This window comes from Phacochoerus africanus, chromosome 5 (assembly GCF_016906955.1).
Source record: "Phacochoerus africanus isolate WHEZ1 chromosome 5, ROS_Pafr_v1, whole genome shotgun sequence".
NCBI lineage: Eukaryota > Metazoa > Chordata > Mammalia > Artiodactyla > Suidae > Phacochoerus > Phacochoerus africanus.
The window spans coordinates 43,919,374-43,936,975 of NC_062548.1; the positions used below are offsets into that span (position 1 = coordinate 43,919,374).

General features: G+C 49.3%; 2 protein-coding genes and 1 pseudogene across 2 annotated transcripts in view; 2 read left to right on the forward strand and 1 right to left on the reverse strand.

Annotated features, from left to right (window-relative positions):
• Positions 1–17,602, reverse strand: part of ZNF263 (zinc finger protein 263) — a 47,786-nt gene that overhangs the window by 28,386 nt on the left and 1,798 nt on the right. The gene's annotated exons all lie outside the window — the stretch shown is intronic.
• On the forward strand, positions 1,342–15,369 carry MEFV (MEFV innate immunity regulator, pyrin). The gene is made up of 9 exons (XM_047780712.1): positions 1,342–1,716; positions 3,788–4,627; positions 7,609–7,979; positions 8,367–8,462; positions 11,654–11,884; positions 12,313–12,335; positions 13,443–13,558; positions 13,744–13,776; positions 14,129–15,369. Exons 1-9 carry the CDS (start codon positions 1,440–1,442, stop codon positions 14,158–14,160), a joined length of 2,019 nt encoding a protein of 672 aa, XP_047636668.1. The 5' UTR covers positions 1,342–1,439; the 3' UTR covers positions 14,161–15,369.
• Positions 14,166–15,369, forward strand: LOC125127555 (pyrin-like; annotated as a pseudogene).

A 17,602-nucleotide genomic window follows, 5' to 3' on the forward strand; every position in this document is an offset into this window, starting at 1 on the left:
CCTATGGAGATTCCCAGGCTAGGGGTTGAATCGGAGCTGCAGCCGCCAGTCTATGCCACAGCCACAGCAACACAGAATCCGAGCCACATCCGCAACCTACACCACAGCTCATGGCAACACTGGATCCTTAACTCACTGAGTGAGGCCAGGGATCAAACCTTCATCCTCATGGATACTATTCGGGTTCATTTCTGCCGAGCCACAACTGGGAAATCCTGACATTTTTGGAAACAAAATGTCGGGGTAAAAATCAGTGCAGAAAGATGGAGCAGTCAACCAAGGAAGAAGTCAGCCCCCACCCCACACACAACACTTAGCTTCAGAGCCACCACTGGGGCCCCACACTGGGCTGCGAGCTCTGCAGGATGCCTGTGCGGTTTTTCAGCCCTGTTTCTCTGGCATCCTGGCCCAGGGTCCCAGACACATGCTCAGTAGATGTGCAGGGACAAGAGCGCCCCCTCCAAGGCCTGGGGCTAGGAAGCTGCGGCAGAGGTAGCGCTGGGACAAACAAATCAGGATGGTGGGCCCAGGCGTGTGGCATTTTGAGTCATTCGTGTTACTGGAAGAACCAGACAACCAGAACAACATTCAAGGGGGAGATAACAGGGCTGGTTTCCGGGGGGTGCCCTTCTGGCCTCACCTGCCTCCTTGGGTTGTACCTGCGGCTCCCCATTCCCCGCTCCACAAAGTCCCAAGAGTCTGCAGGGGAACAGCTGGCTGGAGGAGCTGACTTTCATCATGCTCCTCTCCAGCATGGGACCAGGGGCTCTGTTCCCCCCACTGTACCCCTGTATCCTGGGAGAAGCCAGGGAAGCATCACCATACTTCTCCCAAGATCAAGAACCTGGAATCCAGGAGTTCCTGTGGTGGCCCAGCTGGTTAAGAACCCAAAAGAGTGGCCCTGAGGATGTGGATTCGATCCCTGGCTTCACTCAGTGGGTTCAGGATCTGGCATTGCGGCAAGCTGCAGTGTAGGTCACAGATGTGGCCTGGAACCAGGGTTACTGCGACTGAGGTGCAGGCCCACAGCTGCAGCTCTGACTCAACCCTTAGCCCAGGAAATTCCATATGCCAAGGGTCTAGGCATAAAAAGAAAAGAAAAAACAAAAACAAAAACAAAAACCTGAACTCCAATTCCAGACCCTCCAAGACTTACCCACCACTCTGCAATCCATCTCAGCCAGTGAGAGCTCAGGTGCCGGCCACCTGTCTGATGGGGCGTGGAGCTCTCCCAGCTGGAAAAGCCTCTGCATCTGTAAGAGAACCCAAGCCAGCCATGACATGCTCATAGCCTTAGTCTCAGTTCCCACCAAAACGGAGAGCATTTCCTGTGCCTTTTCCGTTATTTCACAAGCTACCTCTTCTCACTCACCCTCGGGGCTCCAGGGCAGAGAGCTCAGAAGACAGACAGCTGCCTCCAGGCTCTCCTGGGCCACGCTATGGCCAAGACCCCCAGTGACCATCTGCTCTATTCCCTGGAAGAGTTGGTGCCCTATGACTTTGAGAAGTTCAAGTTCAAGCTACAGAACACCAGCCTGGAGAAGGAGCACTCCCGGATCCCCCGGGGCCAACTCCAAACAGCCCAGCCAGTGAAGCTGGCCGTGCTGCTGGTCACCCACTATGGGGAGGACTATGCTGTGCAACTGACCCTACAGGTCCTGAGGGCCATCAACCAGCATCTCCTGGCAGAGGAGCTCCACAGGGCAATCAGCCCAGGTAAGTGGCCCCATGCCCCCGCAACTTGCTGGCTGCTGGCAGGGTGGGGTGGAAGGCGCAAGAGGGAACTCATGTTTGGACCAGGGCGTCTTGAGTCCAAGGTCTGCCACAACCCTGGTGACTTGAGCCAAGGAAGTGCTTACCCCTCTCTGGTTTTTGGAGGAAAGGTAAGGCTCCCAATGGCTTAACAAACAAAATAAAACAAAACCAAACCCAGAAGGCTGAGGTTCTGACTCTGGAGTGGGACCAGGAGAGGCAAGAGTGGCTGCCCGTTGGTAGAGGCGCCTCGCTTCATTTGTGATTAGCACTCACCCGGAGAGGAACAGCTTTGTTTGGATGATCACAGGGTTGATGGATGAACAGCAGGGTTGATGGGTAATCTCAGTGGTACCCCCTGAATTTCTGCTCTCAGTTCTTCTTTAACGCATGTTACAAAGGTATTTTAAAATTCTCAAAAGGACTCTCTTCTTTCTTTTTCCTTACTTCCTTTCCTCTTTTGCCTCTTTCCTTCCCTCTCTCTTCCTTTCTTCCTTCATTTCCTGCATCTTTTCTTTCTTTCCTTTTTTCCATCCTTATCTTCCTTCTGCTACTGTTTTGCTGCAACTTTCTGATTTTATGACATTGTAATCAAAGAATGTGGCCAAGTGGTTCCTGTTTTTAAAGACTTTTTTTTTTGGAGATGGGGGCGCTAAGACGTGATTAGTTTAAAAAACTATTCTTTCATATTTGAATTTTTCTTACATTTCTAGACTTTTAAGAATACATCAGGAATACTTTATATGTGCTTCTATGAGGCAGAAGACTTTACATAACATAGAAATTCTCTGCTCTTTGAAAGAGTGATAAAACTAAAGCGTAACCTGAGTCTGGTGTAACCTGATGAGTAGAATTTTTAAGTTAATTTTTTGTATTTTAAAATCTGGTTATTAGCATTTTCATGGTTTCTTACCAGTTCTGGATCCCGTTTGGGTAACATGTTTTCCTAGAAACCCAACAGCAAAATGTTTAAGCAACTTTAAATTCTAAGTATTTTTCAAACCAAAAATTAAGGTGCTAATTACAGGTTATTTTCATTTCCTTATTAAAGTAGTTTGAAAACTGTATCCTGGGAAGATATTTCACAGGTTCTTTAGACTGTTACCAAATACTTAATTCAGATGTTGTTGTTTTAACTTATGAAACAAATTCATATTAAAATGTATATTAACCAAATTTTAAATACTGGAGGCCATCAGTGTGAAAGTTCGTGCTATACTTGAACTTTTTATGGAGACCCTGGAATTCAGCCTTTCTCGTTGTGTCTGTTTAATTAAACAGTATTCTGAAATTTCTATGCAAGCTGTAGTTAACAAAAATTACCATGACGCTTGTCCGAGTTAAGTTTTTCTTTGCCTCATGATACCAAAGGGGAAAAAAACCCAGAAACAAATTAGCTTCTGAAGTTTTACCTGTCCTTCATAACTCCTGATTTCAAATTTGTGTGCCAATCTTTACTGATGGATTTTATAAGTGGGTTTTGTATGTCGATAAACCACACACAAATGCATACCAATAAACAAATGTTTTCACTTACGCGTTAAGAATTCTCAGCAAGACCTAGGTTTCCTGCCTACAAAAGTTTGAAAAGGTAGTTCCCGTCGTGGCGCAGTGGTTAACGAATCCGACTAGGAATCATGAGGTTGTGGGTTCGATCCCTGCCCTTGCTCAGTGGGTTAAGGATCTGGCGTTGCTGTGAGCTGTGGTGTAGGTTGCAGACGCGGCTCAGATCCCGCATTGCTGTGGCTCTGGCTTAGGCCAGTGGCTACAGCTCCGATTGGACCCCTAGCCTGGGAACCTCCATATGCCGCGGGAGCGGCCCAAGAAATAGCAAAAAGACAGAAGAAAAAAAAAAGTTTGAAAAGCACTATTTCAGAAGACAGCAAATAATTAGTATGTTTTTATGTAATAGTAACTGACTGCCGATGTCTAGAATGTCCTGAACGTCCCTCGTTTCAGGGGGAATTGTCTCTTCTCTCCCCTTCCCCACACCTTGACCCCGAGACTCTTCATGCCTTTTTATCTGTCTTTTCAGAATATCAGATACAAGAAAATGACACAGACAGTTCAGCAACATCATATTCCTCTAGGGAGATTAAGCCCAAAAGCCTGAAGATACTGGATGGCCTGGAAGGTGACAAGCAGCGACAGAGCAGTGACGGGGCTGGCTGCCCACCATCCATGCAGCCTGAGGCTGGCAAGGGGCCCCAGAAGAAGCCACAGGTCAAACGGAGAGATCAGAAAGGCCCTGAGGGCCCGGATGCGCAGAGCAAGCCAGGGGCCCGGAACATGACCACGTCTTCCAAGAGAAGCCCACTCCCTAGCAAGCACCAGGGGGAGAGGGGGAGCAAGCCCGGTGTCAGCCTCCGCAGGAATGCCAGCTCTGCTGGAAGGCTCCAGGGCCTGGCCGGGGGCTCGCTGGCTGGGTCCCTGGGAAGGAGAGAATTTAAGATCTCTGAAGCCTATTTACCCACAGGAAAGAAGCGACCCAAAAGTCTTGAACTGACCATTTCTCCCGGAGAGATAGAATCCCTTCATCCAGAAACGCTTCTGCTTCAAGAGAAAATGGGAAGTGAGAATCCAGGCTCAGCAGCCACCCCCAGTGAGATGGCCACTCTGAATGTGTGTGCTCCTGTGGCTCCAGAGAAAGGCTCCAGGAATCTGGAACATTCCATGACCCTGCAGGGGGGCGCACTCAGGAATACACTGTCCAACGTATCGTTGGCTGCAAAGAAGAAGACGTGGGAGCACCCAGAATCCACGGCACCTCCAGAGAAGAAAGGAACTGAGGCTCCAGAGAGCTCCAGGACTGTGGAGGAGGTGGCAGGCGGTGTGCTCCATGTACCTTCAAATCCGAAAGGCCCTCTGTCTTCAGGTAAGAAAGGACCTCAGAATCCAGGAGACTCAGCATCCTTGGGCATAATGACCTGTGTGGGTTTCCCCTATAAACCTCTGTTTATCCCCATTGTGTTTATTCCACTGGACCCCTGGGTGCCCCTTGAGGTCCTCAGCCCTTTGAGAATTTGATGTAGGCTCTGAATCCTGAAAAAAAAAATGTGCACATGCACATCTTCAGGAGATGCTGCCTCCATTTCGGTTAGTTCTCTGTTTTGGGCTGTGCCTGCAGCAAGCAGATGTTCCTGGGCCAGGCATCAAACCCACACCACAGCAGGGACACCACCAGATCCTTTCCGTTAGTTAGTTCTTAGATACACTGACGTCCTTCTTAAGACTTCCCAAGGGCTTCGTGAACTCCAGGTTGAGCATCTGGAAAAGACTGGGTGGAAAGATCACCCTCTCACAATACCCCACGGCAGTATGTTGTGGGGCTGAGATCCTGCCATTGGCCTCTCCGGGCAAAGAGGGAGCTGTTGGCTAAACTCCTTGGGTCTCTTTTACTCAAGAGGCAGAAATTAGGGTTATGATGGGTTGACAGACGTGCCAAAATAATGTAAGTGAAACAAGTCTGAAGTTTGTCCCCCCTCCATGTAAATGACACATAGGTGGTCCAGGATAAATGTGGTACCCTGTGGCCAGGAACCCAAGCTCCTGCCCTTTTTCTGCTCCACAGAGTTTGCTCTCAAGCTCATGGTCTCCAAGAGCAGTGTCCGCATTCTGGGCAGCGGGATGGAGGCACAAGGGAGAAGACAATCACTCAGGGAAGGTTTTCTCCAGTTTGCAGACGCTGCTCATGGTGCTTCTACTTATTCATATCCTCTTGGCTAGAATGAACAGGCACACCTCGGAAATACCGTGGTTTGGCTCCAGGCCACTGCAATAAGGCAGATATTGCAATAAAGCAAGTCACATGGATTTTCTGGCTTCCCAGGGTATATTGTTTACACTATACTGTAGCCTATGTGAAGTGTCCAGTAGTCTTACATCTGAAAAACAATGTACATATCTTATTTTTTATTTATTTATTTTTTTGTCTTTTTGTCTTTTCTAGGGCCGCTCCTGAAGCATATGGAGGTTCCCAGGCTAGGGATCTAATCGGAGCTGTAGCCACCAGCCTACGCCAGAGCCACAGCAATGCCAGATCCTTAACCCACTGAGCAAGGCCAGGGATCGAACCTGCAACCTCATGGTTCCTAGTCGGATTTGTTAACCACTGAGCCACGACGGGAACTCCATTAATTTTAAAACACTTTGTTGCTCAACACTCCCCATCTTCTGAGACAGCCCACATTCTGTCTCTGAAGTATCTTTGTGTATAAATCTCTTTCGCTCTAAAAATAAATAAATAGGAGTTCCCTAGTAGCTCAGTGGGTTAAGGATCTGGCATTGTCACTGCAGCAGTTCAGGTCACTGATGTGGACCAGGTTTGATCCCTGGCCCAGGAACTTCCACATGTCCCAGGTGCGGCCAAAAAATATAAATAAATTGATAGATAAATAAAAATAATTACTACTAAAAAACATTCACCATCGTTGACTACACAGGGTTACCACAAATCTTCATTCTGTAAAAATGAAGCCTCTGTGAAGGGCAACGAGGTGAAATGCAATGAAGTGAGGTGGGCCTGTATTCAAGCGACCACACCTAACTGCAAGGGAGGCCGAGAAAAGGAGGGTTTTTTTTTCGAGGGGGGGTTTGTTGGGGAAGTAGCCACAGGGACAGCGATAAATTCTATTTAAAGAGAGGAGGGGAAATGGTAATTGGGGACCTCAAGAGGTCACTTAAAGATGTGATATGAGGAGTTCTTGCTGTGGTGCAATGAGATCAGTGCTGTCTCTGCAGGACCAGGGCACAGGTTCAATCCCCAGCCAGCACAGTGGGTTAAAGAATCCAGTGCTGGGAGGGGGAGGGAGGGGGAGGGAGTGGGAGGGCCTGGGAGTCTGGGGTTAATAGATGCAAACTATTGCATTTGGACAGATAAGCAATGAGATCCTGCTGTACAGCACAAGGAAATGTATCTAGTCGCTCGTGATGGAACATGGTGGAGGATGATGTGAGAAAAAGAATGCATACATGTGCGATTGGGCCACTGTGCTGTACAGTAGAAAACTGACATGACACCGTAAACCAACGGTGTTTGGGAGAAAAAAAAGAGAATCCAGTGTTGCCAAAGCTGCAGGGCGGGAACTCCATATGAGGCAGAGTGGCAAAAAAAAGGGGCCAGTCCATAGACCAGAGGTCAAGATGTGATATGAATTCCCGGGACCCTGCGAGAGGAGGAGGTGGGAGCAACTCATGGGTTGAGTGCGTTTCTATTTCCTCTCCTCCAATTTACGAAGCTGTGCTGTGGTCTTAGGCAGAGCTGGTCATAGCTGAATGTCACCATGGCTCTACCCTTGGTGGGCTCTACCCTTCAGCTTGCAAAGTTCCCTTCATTATTTTCACCCTGTGCTTCCTGAACCTGGCTGTGGGCAGTGGCCCATTTGCTCCTTCGTTCCGCACACGCTTCCCAAATGCTCACCTCGAGGCAGGGATTCTACGAGGGGTTAGGGGTCTGGCTGTGAACGTATCACCATCCCCTGGGTGCACTCAGTGTGAGCAGTCTGGGTGGTTGTAAGTGGCACAGCAAACAGCAGAGTGTCCTGCTGTCTTTATATCACCTGCTAGATCAGTGCACGTGCAGGAGGAAGACAAAGGATTTACAGCACAAGGCCTTTCGATAGGGTAAACGTCCAAGAAGTCCAGTCTCGGGACTGGCGTGAGATCCAGCCATGAGCCCTCAGTCCCATGGCTCCTCTGCCGCCTCGGTGGGGGGAAGCGGGGCGACAACTGAGGGAGAGGCCTCGGTCTGACGGAGTACGAGGCCCAGGCCCAGGCTCTCTAAGCTGCGTTTGCAGCACTCCTTGGTAACATCCCAGGTTTGTCACTCAGGAGATTCTTCCGCTGCTATGTCCTCAGGGAGGCTGCAGAACGAGGCTGTGTGTCCCCTTTGCTGCACCCAGCAAGCAGATCCAGTCGGTGGCAGCTGTGCACACAATTCCTGCAGCTTCTCCGTTGCTCCTGAGGCCTCCCGCGGCCGCTCACCCAGCTGCCTTGGGTACCAGGACATGTTCCCGGGGAAGAGCTGTGGCAGCCACGAGCAGCAGGTGGGCCTGCAGATGGGAAGCCTGAGCCCCAAGTCCCTGCCACAGTGTGAGCGTCACAAGCAGCAAGTCCAGCTGCTCTTCTGTGAGGACCATGGGGAACCCATCTGCCTCATGTGCGGGCTAAGTCAGGAGCACCGAGGCCACCGGGTGCGCCCCATTGAGGAGGCCGCCCTGGAATACAAGGTAGGGCTTCCTGCACTGGGGTCCTTTGCTGCTGGGCACTTGCGTAGACCAGGGCTTGCTTCATGTTCCCAACAACCCTGGGAGGTCGGTGCATTAGCCAGCCTTCTTGGGCTGTAAATGGCAAACAGTACAAACTAAAGACAGATTTACTGGTTCATGTAGCTCAGAGGTCTTCAGGTATGGCTGAATCCAGATGTGCCTAACAGGTCATTAGAAATCTTTCTCACCACTTCCTGGCTCTGCTTCCCTTGGTGTAACTGATTCATTCTTCCTCTCTCCTGGTGCTCTTAGCTGCAGCACTCTCCGCTTTATTCCCCTCTAGAGTTGGCACCAACCAAAGATGGCAGGAGCCAACTTTAAGCTTCAACAAGTGCTCTTTTTCTCCAGGAGGAAATTCAGAAGCAACTAGAGCATCTGAAGGAGTTGAGAAAATCTGGGGAGGAGGAGAGGTCTCAGGGGCATAAGAAGACAGCGAACTTCCTGGTAAGGCTAGGGGTGTTTTTGGCCAGTCCTCTCCTGGATTCACCCCTGAGGAAGGAGGGAGGGAACCAAGAATGAGCAGGGGTCCTTGAGGTTCTGTACTGGTTCACAGTGAGGCAGAGCTGAACCACCTGTTCTTGGGGGACAAGGGATAACAGGTGTTCAAGGATGAGCTTGACTCTCGAGAGGGAAGCCACTCTGAGCGGGAAAGGACCCTGTCGTGCTTTCTGATACTCACACAAAATGGTTTCGCGAAACTAATACTAGTAGTTGCTGATGAATGGGATTGAAGAAAGGAGAAGAGACATTTCAACCTTAAATCCTCCTCTGTATTGTTTTTACAACTGTTGCTGCTACCCACTGCATTTTTTAATTTAATTTTGTTTTGTTTTTTCCTTTTCTTATGGCTGCACCTGCAGCATATGGACATTCCCAGGCCAGGGCTCAAACTGGAGCTGCCAGCTGCTGACCTACACCACAGCCACAGCACACTGGATCCAAGCCACATCTGCCACCTATGCCACAGCTGAAGGCAATGCCAGATCCTTAACCCGCTGAGCAAGGCCAGGGATTGAACCCACATCCTCATAGACACTATGTTGGGTTCTTAACCTGCTGAGCCACAACAGGAACTCCCATTGTATTTTTTACAAAAACTATATTGATTTTTAAAATTCAAGTATTCAATGTAGACATTTTCTTTAAAATTGTGGTTTTGCACCACCATAGATTTCAGTAAGTACAATTGAGTGGTCTTCCTGTTAGGCTTTTGCTCAGACTCTTAGATGCACTGTGTTGCTTCTAGTTCCCAGCCTCAGAAGGATCCTACCCCACAGAGTCTTGATTTGTCTGTGCATTTTTTTTTTTTAGGACCACCCTCAGAACATATGAAAGTTCCCAGGCTAGGGGTCCAATCAGGGCTACAGCTGCCAGCCTACACCACAGCCACAGCAATGGCAGATCTGAGCCACATCTGTCACCTCCACTGCACACAGCTCACAGCTATGCCAGATCCTTAATGCACTGAATGGGGCCAGGGATGGAACCCACCTCCTCACGGGTACTAGCTGGGTTCATTAACTGCTGAGCCACAAGAGAAAATCCCCATCCAGTGCATTTCTGCTAGTTGGATCTTGTCTCCCTCTCTGAGTCTCAAACTTCTGTGGGGACCCAGCACAGCGCAACAGGAAACAGGCAAAGAAAACAAACAGCAGAATGGGACACAGGTGGCATTGGTCCGGGCATCTATTGGGAAACTCCTGAATTAGAGTAAAATGAAAACCCTTTCCTCTAATCCCAGGTGGCTTGGAACTTGAGGATGGAGCAGAGGTCAGGGCTGCCCCCAAGGAAGGTGAGGCAGGGGTCTAGGCTGCAGGGAAACCCACGGAGATAAGGAGGGCCAGCCTCCCCTTAAGATGAAGTAACATGGGCCCTCCTGGAAGCAAGACGCTCTCTTCAGGTCTTCCCCTTCTCCTGTTTTCAATAATCAAAAAAAAATTTAATCTTTGGCGAGGGGGAAGGAAGACCTCTTCTATACAGCAAATGCCAGCTAAAACAGGCAGAGAAGAATAATAGAAATAGGAGTTCCCATCGTGGCTCAGTGGAAACAAATCTGACTAGCATCCATGAGGACACAGGTTCGATCCCTGGCCTCCCTCCGTGGGTTAAGGATCCAGTGTTGCCATGAGCTGTGGTGTAGGTTCCAGTTGCAGCTGGGGTCCTGCGTGGCTGTGGCTGTGGTGTAGGTCAGCAGCTACAGCTCCAATTCGACCCCTAGCCTGGGAACCTCCATATGCGTGGATGTGGCCCTAAAAAAGACAAAAAAGAAAAAAGAATAATTTAAATAGAAAATTTCCACTATACAGCTAACACCAATAAGGCTCATCAACAGGTGGCTGAAATTTTTAGAGAAAATCTTGGAGAACAGGATATTTACATGCTCTCAAAGTACCAGTCCCCAAATTACTCAGTAACGATAAAGGAAATAATATATATTTACAGTAGTGATATCTGGTAGACTCCTCCTTCAGCAAATGACCCTAGTGTCACAATGATGGTGACAGCAAACTGGATGGGGTTTGCCTCCCGACGGGATATGCTAGAAAGACCATGGCATTAGGTCAATGCTGTTCTCACCCCAAATGTTTATCCTGAATTTAATCATGAACTAATTATCAAGCAATTTAACCTGTAGGCCACTGAACAAGACAACTGACTTGTCCTCTTAAAAGAAGTCAGTGTTACTGCCATCATAGACAAAGGATGAAGGGACATTTTTGGTGCAAAATAAAGACTTAGTGCTGTCCTTTGGAGCCCCAAATGAGAAGATTTCTAATGTCCAGTCTTAGCAGATCTCAAGGGCCGCTCCCTCCGTGGAGGGAGGAAAAGTGCCCTAAAACCACATCACGGGTCTGCAGAAGCTTCTTCGGGACACGAGAAGAGGGCGCTAGAAGAGGTCAGGGTTGGCCAGTGTGCAGGAGCAGAGGGTGTCAAGTTCACCTGCATCCAAACAATGGACTGACTGCCCCCGTTCAGGGCCCTCTTGAGACTCTGTGGGGCAAGGGAGAGAACTCTCCTCCCTGCAGACTTTGTGGTCATGACCTTGCCCATTTCTGACCCCAGATACATGCCATCCTCATGCTGGCTTTCAAGGAAGGAAGAAGGTGACACCACGTGTCTTAGGGGCTTCCCAAACAAAGTCCCATAAACCATAGAAATGCACCCCCCCCCCCAGTTCTGGAGGCAAGCTGGTTCCTTCTGGGGGCCAGGATGGAAGGCTCCCCCAAGGCCTCTGTCCTCAGCTGGTAGACGCCGGCTGCTCCCCTGGGCCTCGTCACACGCATTCTCCCTGTGTGTGTACCTGTGTCCAGATGTCTCCACTGGACTATGACCTCAGCTTAACTAGCTGCATCCATAACAACCCTATTTCCAAATAAGATCATACTCTCAGGTACCAGGGTTAGGACTTCAACATATAAATTCTGGAAGGGACACAATTCTACCCACAACACCAACTTTTAGGACATTTTCCAAGAGCCCACCTGTCCCAGAAGGTCCCAGCGCATTTTGCCTCCTGCTCTGGAATCCAGGCCTCCACCTGCAGGAGGCGGGCTTTAGGGGGGGCTTCCCTGGACACACACGTCCACTTCACTGCAGAGGCCCCTACACCTGCCTCCCTGACTTCTGTTCCCCAGAAACAAGCTGAAACCCAGAAGCAGAGAGTCCAATACCAGTTGGAGCAGTTGTGCCAGTTTTTAGAGCAGCAAGAGCAGCTCTTTGTGACCTGGCTGGACGAGGTGGGCCAGACCATTAACCACGTCAGGAAGACCTATGGCACCCAAGTGACCAGGGACGTCGCCGTTCTTGATGAGCTGATCGGGGAGCTGGAGGCCAAGCAGTGCCAGCCAGAATGGGAGCTTATGAAAGTGAGTGCGGCTGAGCCCGGCCTTCCCCTGTGTGCTGTGCCCAGTCAGATGACACGGGATCCCAACTGCCATTGCCGCCAGCTCTGCCCAAGCCAGTGGGGGAGGCCCTGAGGCCTGGGGGTGGGTCTTGGTCTTGGTGACACACAATGCCTCGTGTGCCCAGACCCTTCAAAGAGCTCTCAGGAGCCCAGGGTGGCCCAGTATCTAGGGGATCCCCTGGCCTTTTCCAGAAAAGATCGGCAGCGTCTGGGTCCTGTTCTGTTGCAGGCCCCAGCTGGGCTGACACTGTGGGAGACTGGAATTAGGAGTGGGGAGAGGTGCCCCATTTTTGCTGACATGCTGGGGCTGGGAGCCCCGGGGGAGAGGCCAGGAGTCATCACAGCCCTTAGGAGCCTAGTAATGGAGAACTCCCCTCTTTTCTCTTCTAGGACATCAGAGTCACCCTGCACAGGTACCAGGAGGTCCCTGGATGTTCCCCTGAGGTTCCTGCAGGAAGCACTTGGGGAGGCAGACCTGGGAGGGAGATGTTCCCAACCCTGGGTCTCTGATGCAGGGAGAAGGGGAGGGAGAGTGTGGGGCAGGAGACTGGCCCGCGTCACCACAGCCTGCGTGGGAGCTGGCTTCCTAAGATGCTTCCCTGGCAGACTGTGTCCTAGGCGATTCGCCTCATGGAAACTGTCCCTGCAGCAGCACTTGTGGCCACAGGGAGGAAAGCGCGTTCCAGGAGTGGAGCTGCGGAGCCCAGCAGGTCCGGGGAGGGGACAAGGAGCAAGGAGGCTGGAAATTACAATCACCCTGGGAGCTTTACAGATGCCTGACATCCAGTCCCAGGCAGACAAATCCAATCTAAATCTTTAGGAGTACAATCCAGGCATCAATTTTTTAAGGTTTATTTTTCCCCATGCCTGTGGCAGGGGAAAGTTCCCTGACAGGGTTCAACCCACACCACGGCAGTGACAATGCCAAATCCTTAACTGCTAGACCACCAGGGAACTCCCAATACTTCTGATTTTTGATTTTTTTTTAAATGGTAGCCATCCAAATGGCTGTACAGTGGTATATTGATGTGTTTTTGTGGGGTTTTTTTTTTTTGGTCTTTTTTTTTAGGGCCACACCTATGACATATGGAGGTTCCCGGGCTAGGGGTCAAATCAGAGCTACAGCTGCCAGCCTACACCAGAGCCACAGCAATGCCAGATCTGAGCTGCATCTGCAACCTACACAACAGCTCGTGGCAACACTGGATCTTTAACCCACTGAGCAAAGCCAGGGATCAAACCCGTAACCTTGTGGTGCCTAGCCAGATTTGTTTCCTCTGTGCCCTGATGGGAACTCCCTCGCTGTGGTTTTGAAAGCAGTAGATTCTAAAACTCCAAGTGATGCTAATCCACAGCCCGAGCTGAGGACCAGAGTTTAGAACGTGAAGCCCAGGGAGGACTTTCTTTGTGAGGCCGGTGATGGGGTGGGTGTGCCTGGGGAGGCTCCCTCTCCCTCGGAGTGCCTGGGCCGCCCCCATGCTCCAGCCCTCTTTGGCCAACAAATAGTCTTTCGTCTCTAGGGCCAAGATGGTGACCGACCCCGAGCTGTGGACTGCCCCCCTGGAGGTGAAAGAAAAGATCCACCTGCTGTACCAGAGATCAGAGTTTGTGGAGAGGAGCATGAAGCACTTCTTGGGTAGGTGGGCTCAAGGGAAGCGGGGGTGGGGGGGTGCCTGCTTACTTCCTCCCTGGGATCCCTGCAGCCCACAGCCCCCTGATGTCCCTGCTCCACCTCCCATGGCCTTTCTGGCTCTGCCATCAGACCCTCCCAGATCTGTCCCCACCCGGGGAACCTAACACAGACTCCCTTTTCCCTTTCAGAAACCCTGCGTTCAGGAATGGACACGTTCAATGGTGAGTGTCGAGGGGGTAGCATGGGCTGGCCAGAGGTTATTGCCACTATGCTGCTGATTTCCAGGCAGTATTTAGAAAGGAGAAAAATGCCTGTAACAAAGGCAAGAGAAAAGTCATGACGGGTCCTCACAGGCTCTGTGGCAGAGTCATTGGCCAAGTCAGCTCGCCAGACCACAGAGTATCTGAGGCAGGCTGGGGTGCCAGGAGGAATGGGGTTGCAGCCAAGCAGAGGAAGCAGGGTCCTGCCCAGGGAAGGGGGTCCTCGTTTTTCCTTGTGATGGGGACCAGGAGAGGCTCAGCCCCTCCGAATGGGGATGCTCAGGATGTTTTCCCATCTCCTTTTTCTCTGTAGTTCCGGAACTGATTGGTGGTCAGGCACCCTGAGGCAACTGGCCCGCTGGGTGCCTGTGCTGTCTCCAGTGCACTCCAGAAGAATGACCCTGACCATATTTCCTGAATGTGGGGAGAACCCTGTGGGGATGCGGTCCATGGACCTCCAGCTAGGAATTCTAATTCTCTCCACAGTTGATGTGATTCTGGAAGCAGGAACTGCCCATCCCAACCTCATCTTTCATCTGCTCTGACGATGTGAAGAGTGTGAGACGTGCAAAAAAGCAGGACAGGTGGCCTGCGAATCCAGAAAGAATCCAGAGATGAATCATGGCCCTGGGCTCTCTGAGCTTCCTCTCCAGGCACCATTACTGGGAAGTGAAGGTGGGAGACAAGACAGGGTGGGTCCTGGGTGTCTGCAGGGCATCCGGGAGCAGGAAGGAGAATATGACTCCATCACCAGAGAATGACTTTTGAGGAGAGAGGAGGAGGAGGATGCAAAATGAGTACCAGGTGTCCACTGTTCCCTGGACCCAGATGAGGGGCCCCAGGTGTGTGGGCATCTTCCTGGACTGCAAGATGAGGACATTTCCTTTGACGATGTGACAGCCTAATCTCACATCTACACATTCACTGGCTTTTTTTCCCTCTGGGCTCCTTCAACCTATCTTCAGCCTCAAGACACAATGGCGCGAAGAACATGGATCGTCTGAACATCTTTCCAGTGGGTGGCAAGGGCCTCACTGAATGCCCAGCACCTTGCCTCTCTCATCAGCCTCCTGGCCCTGTGTCTTGAATTCATACATGCAGCAGTCATAATTGAACACCTACGGGGTTCCAGCTGCTGGGGGGGGGGGGATAAAATGAATAAGAGACTATTCCTTGTGCCCAGGGACCTTATGGAATTAAAGGAGACGTAAGCTGGGTACACAAATATTGGTGAACTAAGGATAAAGGAAATGCATGTACTGAGAACATGCCATGAATTTCAGAGGAGGAGGTACAGGGCCATTACTTAATAAAATCCTTGTATGAATTAGCATCCTAACATTTTCCACAGGCAGAGATCCCACCCTTGTTTTCCCTCGGGACCCCAGGGCGAGGATGTGTTTCCTCATTCTATCCTCCCCTGTCTTGAGGACTTGGGAAGCCTAAGGAAAAAATCAGCAGACTGGATTGTTATAATTTTGGTGCCTGGACTAATGAACTGTGGCTGTTAAGGGTATCGGCTGGGTCTCCTAAATAAATCCATTAGAAAATGTAGTCATAACTGCGTTTGCTGCCACTCAATCAATTACTGCGAGATCCCACTTCCCTACAGAAGACCAGGAAGAGATGGGGCTGCGGTAGAGCAGAAACATTTGACACATATCCCAAATGTCAGATTATTCCGCCCTGACCTGTGTCTGCGAATGTGTGGGCCTGTGGAACCTCAGGCATTCATCCCTCCAGCACCCTTCATTTAAGGGGGTATAAAGAGAGGGATGTAAGGAAAAAAGAGACTCAAAATGAAGATTCAACTGCAGACACTTCCTACCCCAACTTCTCTGCCTGTCTTCACACTAGAGGCTAGTTTGGAGTTAGATTCTCCATGGTGGGGACCAGAGCACAAAGTACCTAACTTTGCTTTCTTCCTGGAGCTTTTGTTCTGCGTGCATAATCCATCCGCTGGCACAGTTCACGGACCCTGTTTGTTTAGCGGGTCGCTAGGGTTGGTCATTTGTTATTCCCAATTCTCCCTCGCTAGCTTTCCATGAACAGCTTGGCGTATATTTTTCTTCCACCTCCCTATATACCTATTTTTTTTCCTGTTATTCCAAATGCTTCCAGAATGTGAACTATTTGATAACACTTGCAGTATTTGGCCATACGATCCTTTGGGAAACTTGTTCAATGTTCCATACCCAAAGCAATGTTTGTCATTTAAAAATGGTGATTATATAAAAGCGAGGTAATGGGGCTTTACCTGTATTTTAATTTATTTCATAACCTGCTGAGGCTATGAATTTTTCCATGTGAATGTCTACGTTTTTGCTTCATCCTGTCAACACATATAACCAATAAGCAATCTATAATAGGAATAGAAAAGAGTTTTATTCAAGCCAAACTGAGCATCATAGACCAGGAGACACAGAATTAAGAAGCACCTGAACTGTGTTCCACCAGACTACAAAATGGGGGAGACCCATATAGGCAGAACCCACAAAGCTCCACAAGTAGTCTGTCAAGAATTATAACTGAAGCTGGCAAGAAGTAAGAGTCTTGCTAATAAGTAAGGGCTGGTTGGGGTCCAAAATGGCTGCCTAGATATAAGGGGAGACCTTGGACCATTAAGTTGCAGCTGTCAGCTACTAGCAGATATTGTTGAGAGAATATCTTGAAATTGATACAGTTCAGCAAATTCAGTCTCTCAATGATGCAGGCACATGTCTGAAACTACATCGCAATGGCCACCCGGCTCTATGTTGGATGCCTAGACTACAGTTTTATATCTTGTCAGAACAAAGAATATCAAACATGGCAGGAAGTATATCCTTCAAGGTTTCACAAGAGACAGATCAGCATGCACACAGCTAGCTGGCAGGACCCTGGTGGCTGGGAAGGGAATCTCATCGACAAAGGAGTGCCAGCATTGGTGCTGTAGGGGTGGTGTGGAGGACGGGAGGTGTCACGTGGATATTCTAACAATCTGGTAACTGTATTCTTCCTTTTTCAGTGGGTAAAGCAGATGTATGTTTGACAGGCTGTTCTCATTAGCATCAAGTTCAAGCCATTATGTATAAGCCAGAATGACTTTCCCTTACTTCAATAGGTGATTCCTTCTGTAAGTATATAAAAATGGTACAGCTCCTTTAACTACTTGCTATGTGGAATCTAGATACTGCTTAGTTGTTTGTAGCACTTCTTCAGAAATATTTTACATACTAAATATTTGTATCTGCTAGGTGAAATTTTCCCTGATGGTTTTTTAAATTGAGATATAATTCACGAACCATAAAAATTACCCTTTTAAATATACAAGTAAGTGGGTTTTAGTATATCTACAATGCGTACAAACAACACCATTAATTCCAGAATATTCTCATGACCCTCAAAACAAGCCCTGTGCCCATTAGCAGTCACTTGCCATTCCCCTGTGCCCTCAGCCCTGGAGACCACTAACTTACTTTACATCACTATGGATTTGCCTGGTCTGGACATTTCATATAAGAATCACACATTATGTGCTCCTGTGTAACTGGCTTCTTTAGCTTAGCACAATGTTTCGAAGTTCATCCATGTTGCAGCATCTATCAATGCTTCTTTCCTTTCTTATTGCTAAATAATAATCCACCATATGGATATACCACATCTCCTTAATCTGTTCATCATTTGATAGACATATGGCTTGTTTTTACTTTTCACCCATTATGAATAATGTTGCTATTCACGTATGAGTTTTCATTTCTCTTAGGTTTATACCTAGGAATGGAAGTGCTGGGTCACATACTAACTC

Coding starts and splice junctions, on each gene's coding strand:
- MEFV (XM_047780712.1), top strand. CDS start 1,440: ATGGCCAAGACCCCCAGTGACCATCTGCTCTATTCCCTGGAAGAGTTG. Junction 4,628..7,608: donor GAAAGGCCCTCTGTCTTCAG/GTAAGAAAGGAC, acceptor CTATGTCCTCAG/GGAGGCTGCAGAACGAGGCT. Junction 11,885..12,312: donor CAGAATGGGAGCTTATGAAA/GTGAGTGCGGCT, acceptor TTTCTCTTCTAG/GACATCAGAGTCACCCTGCA.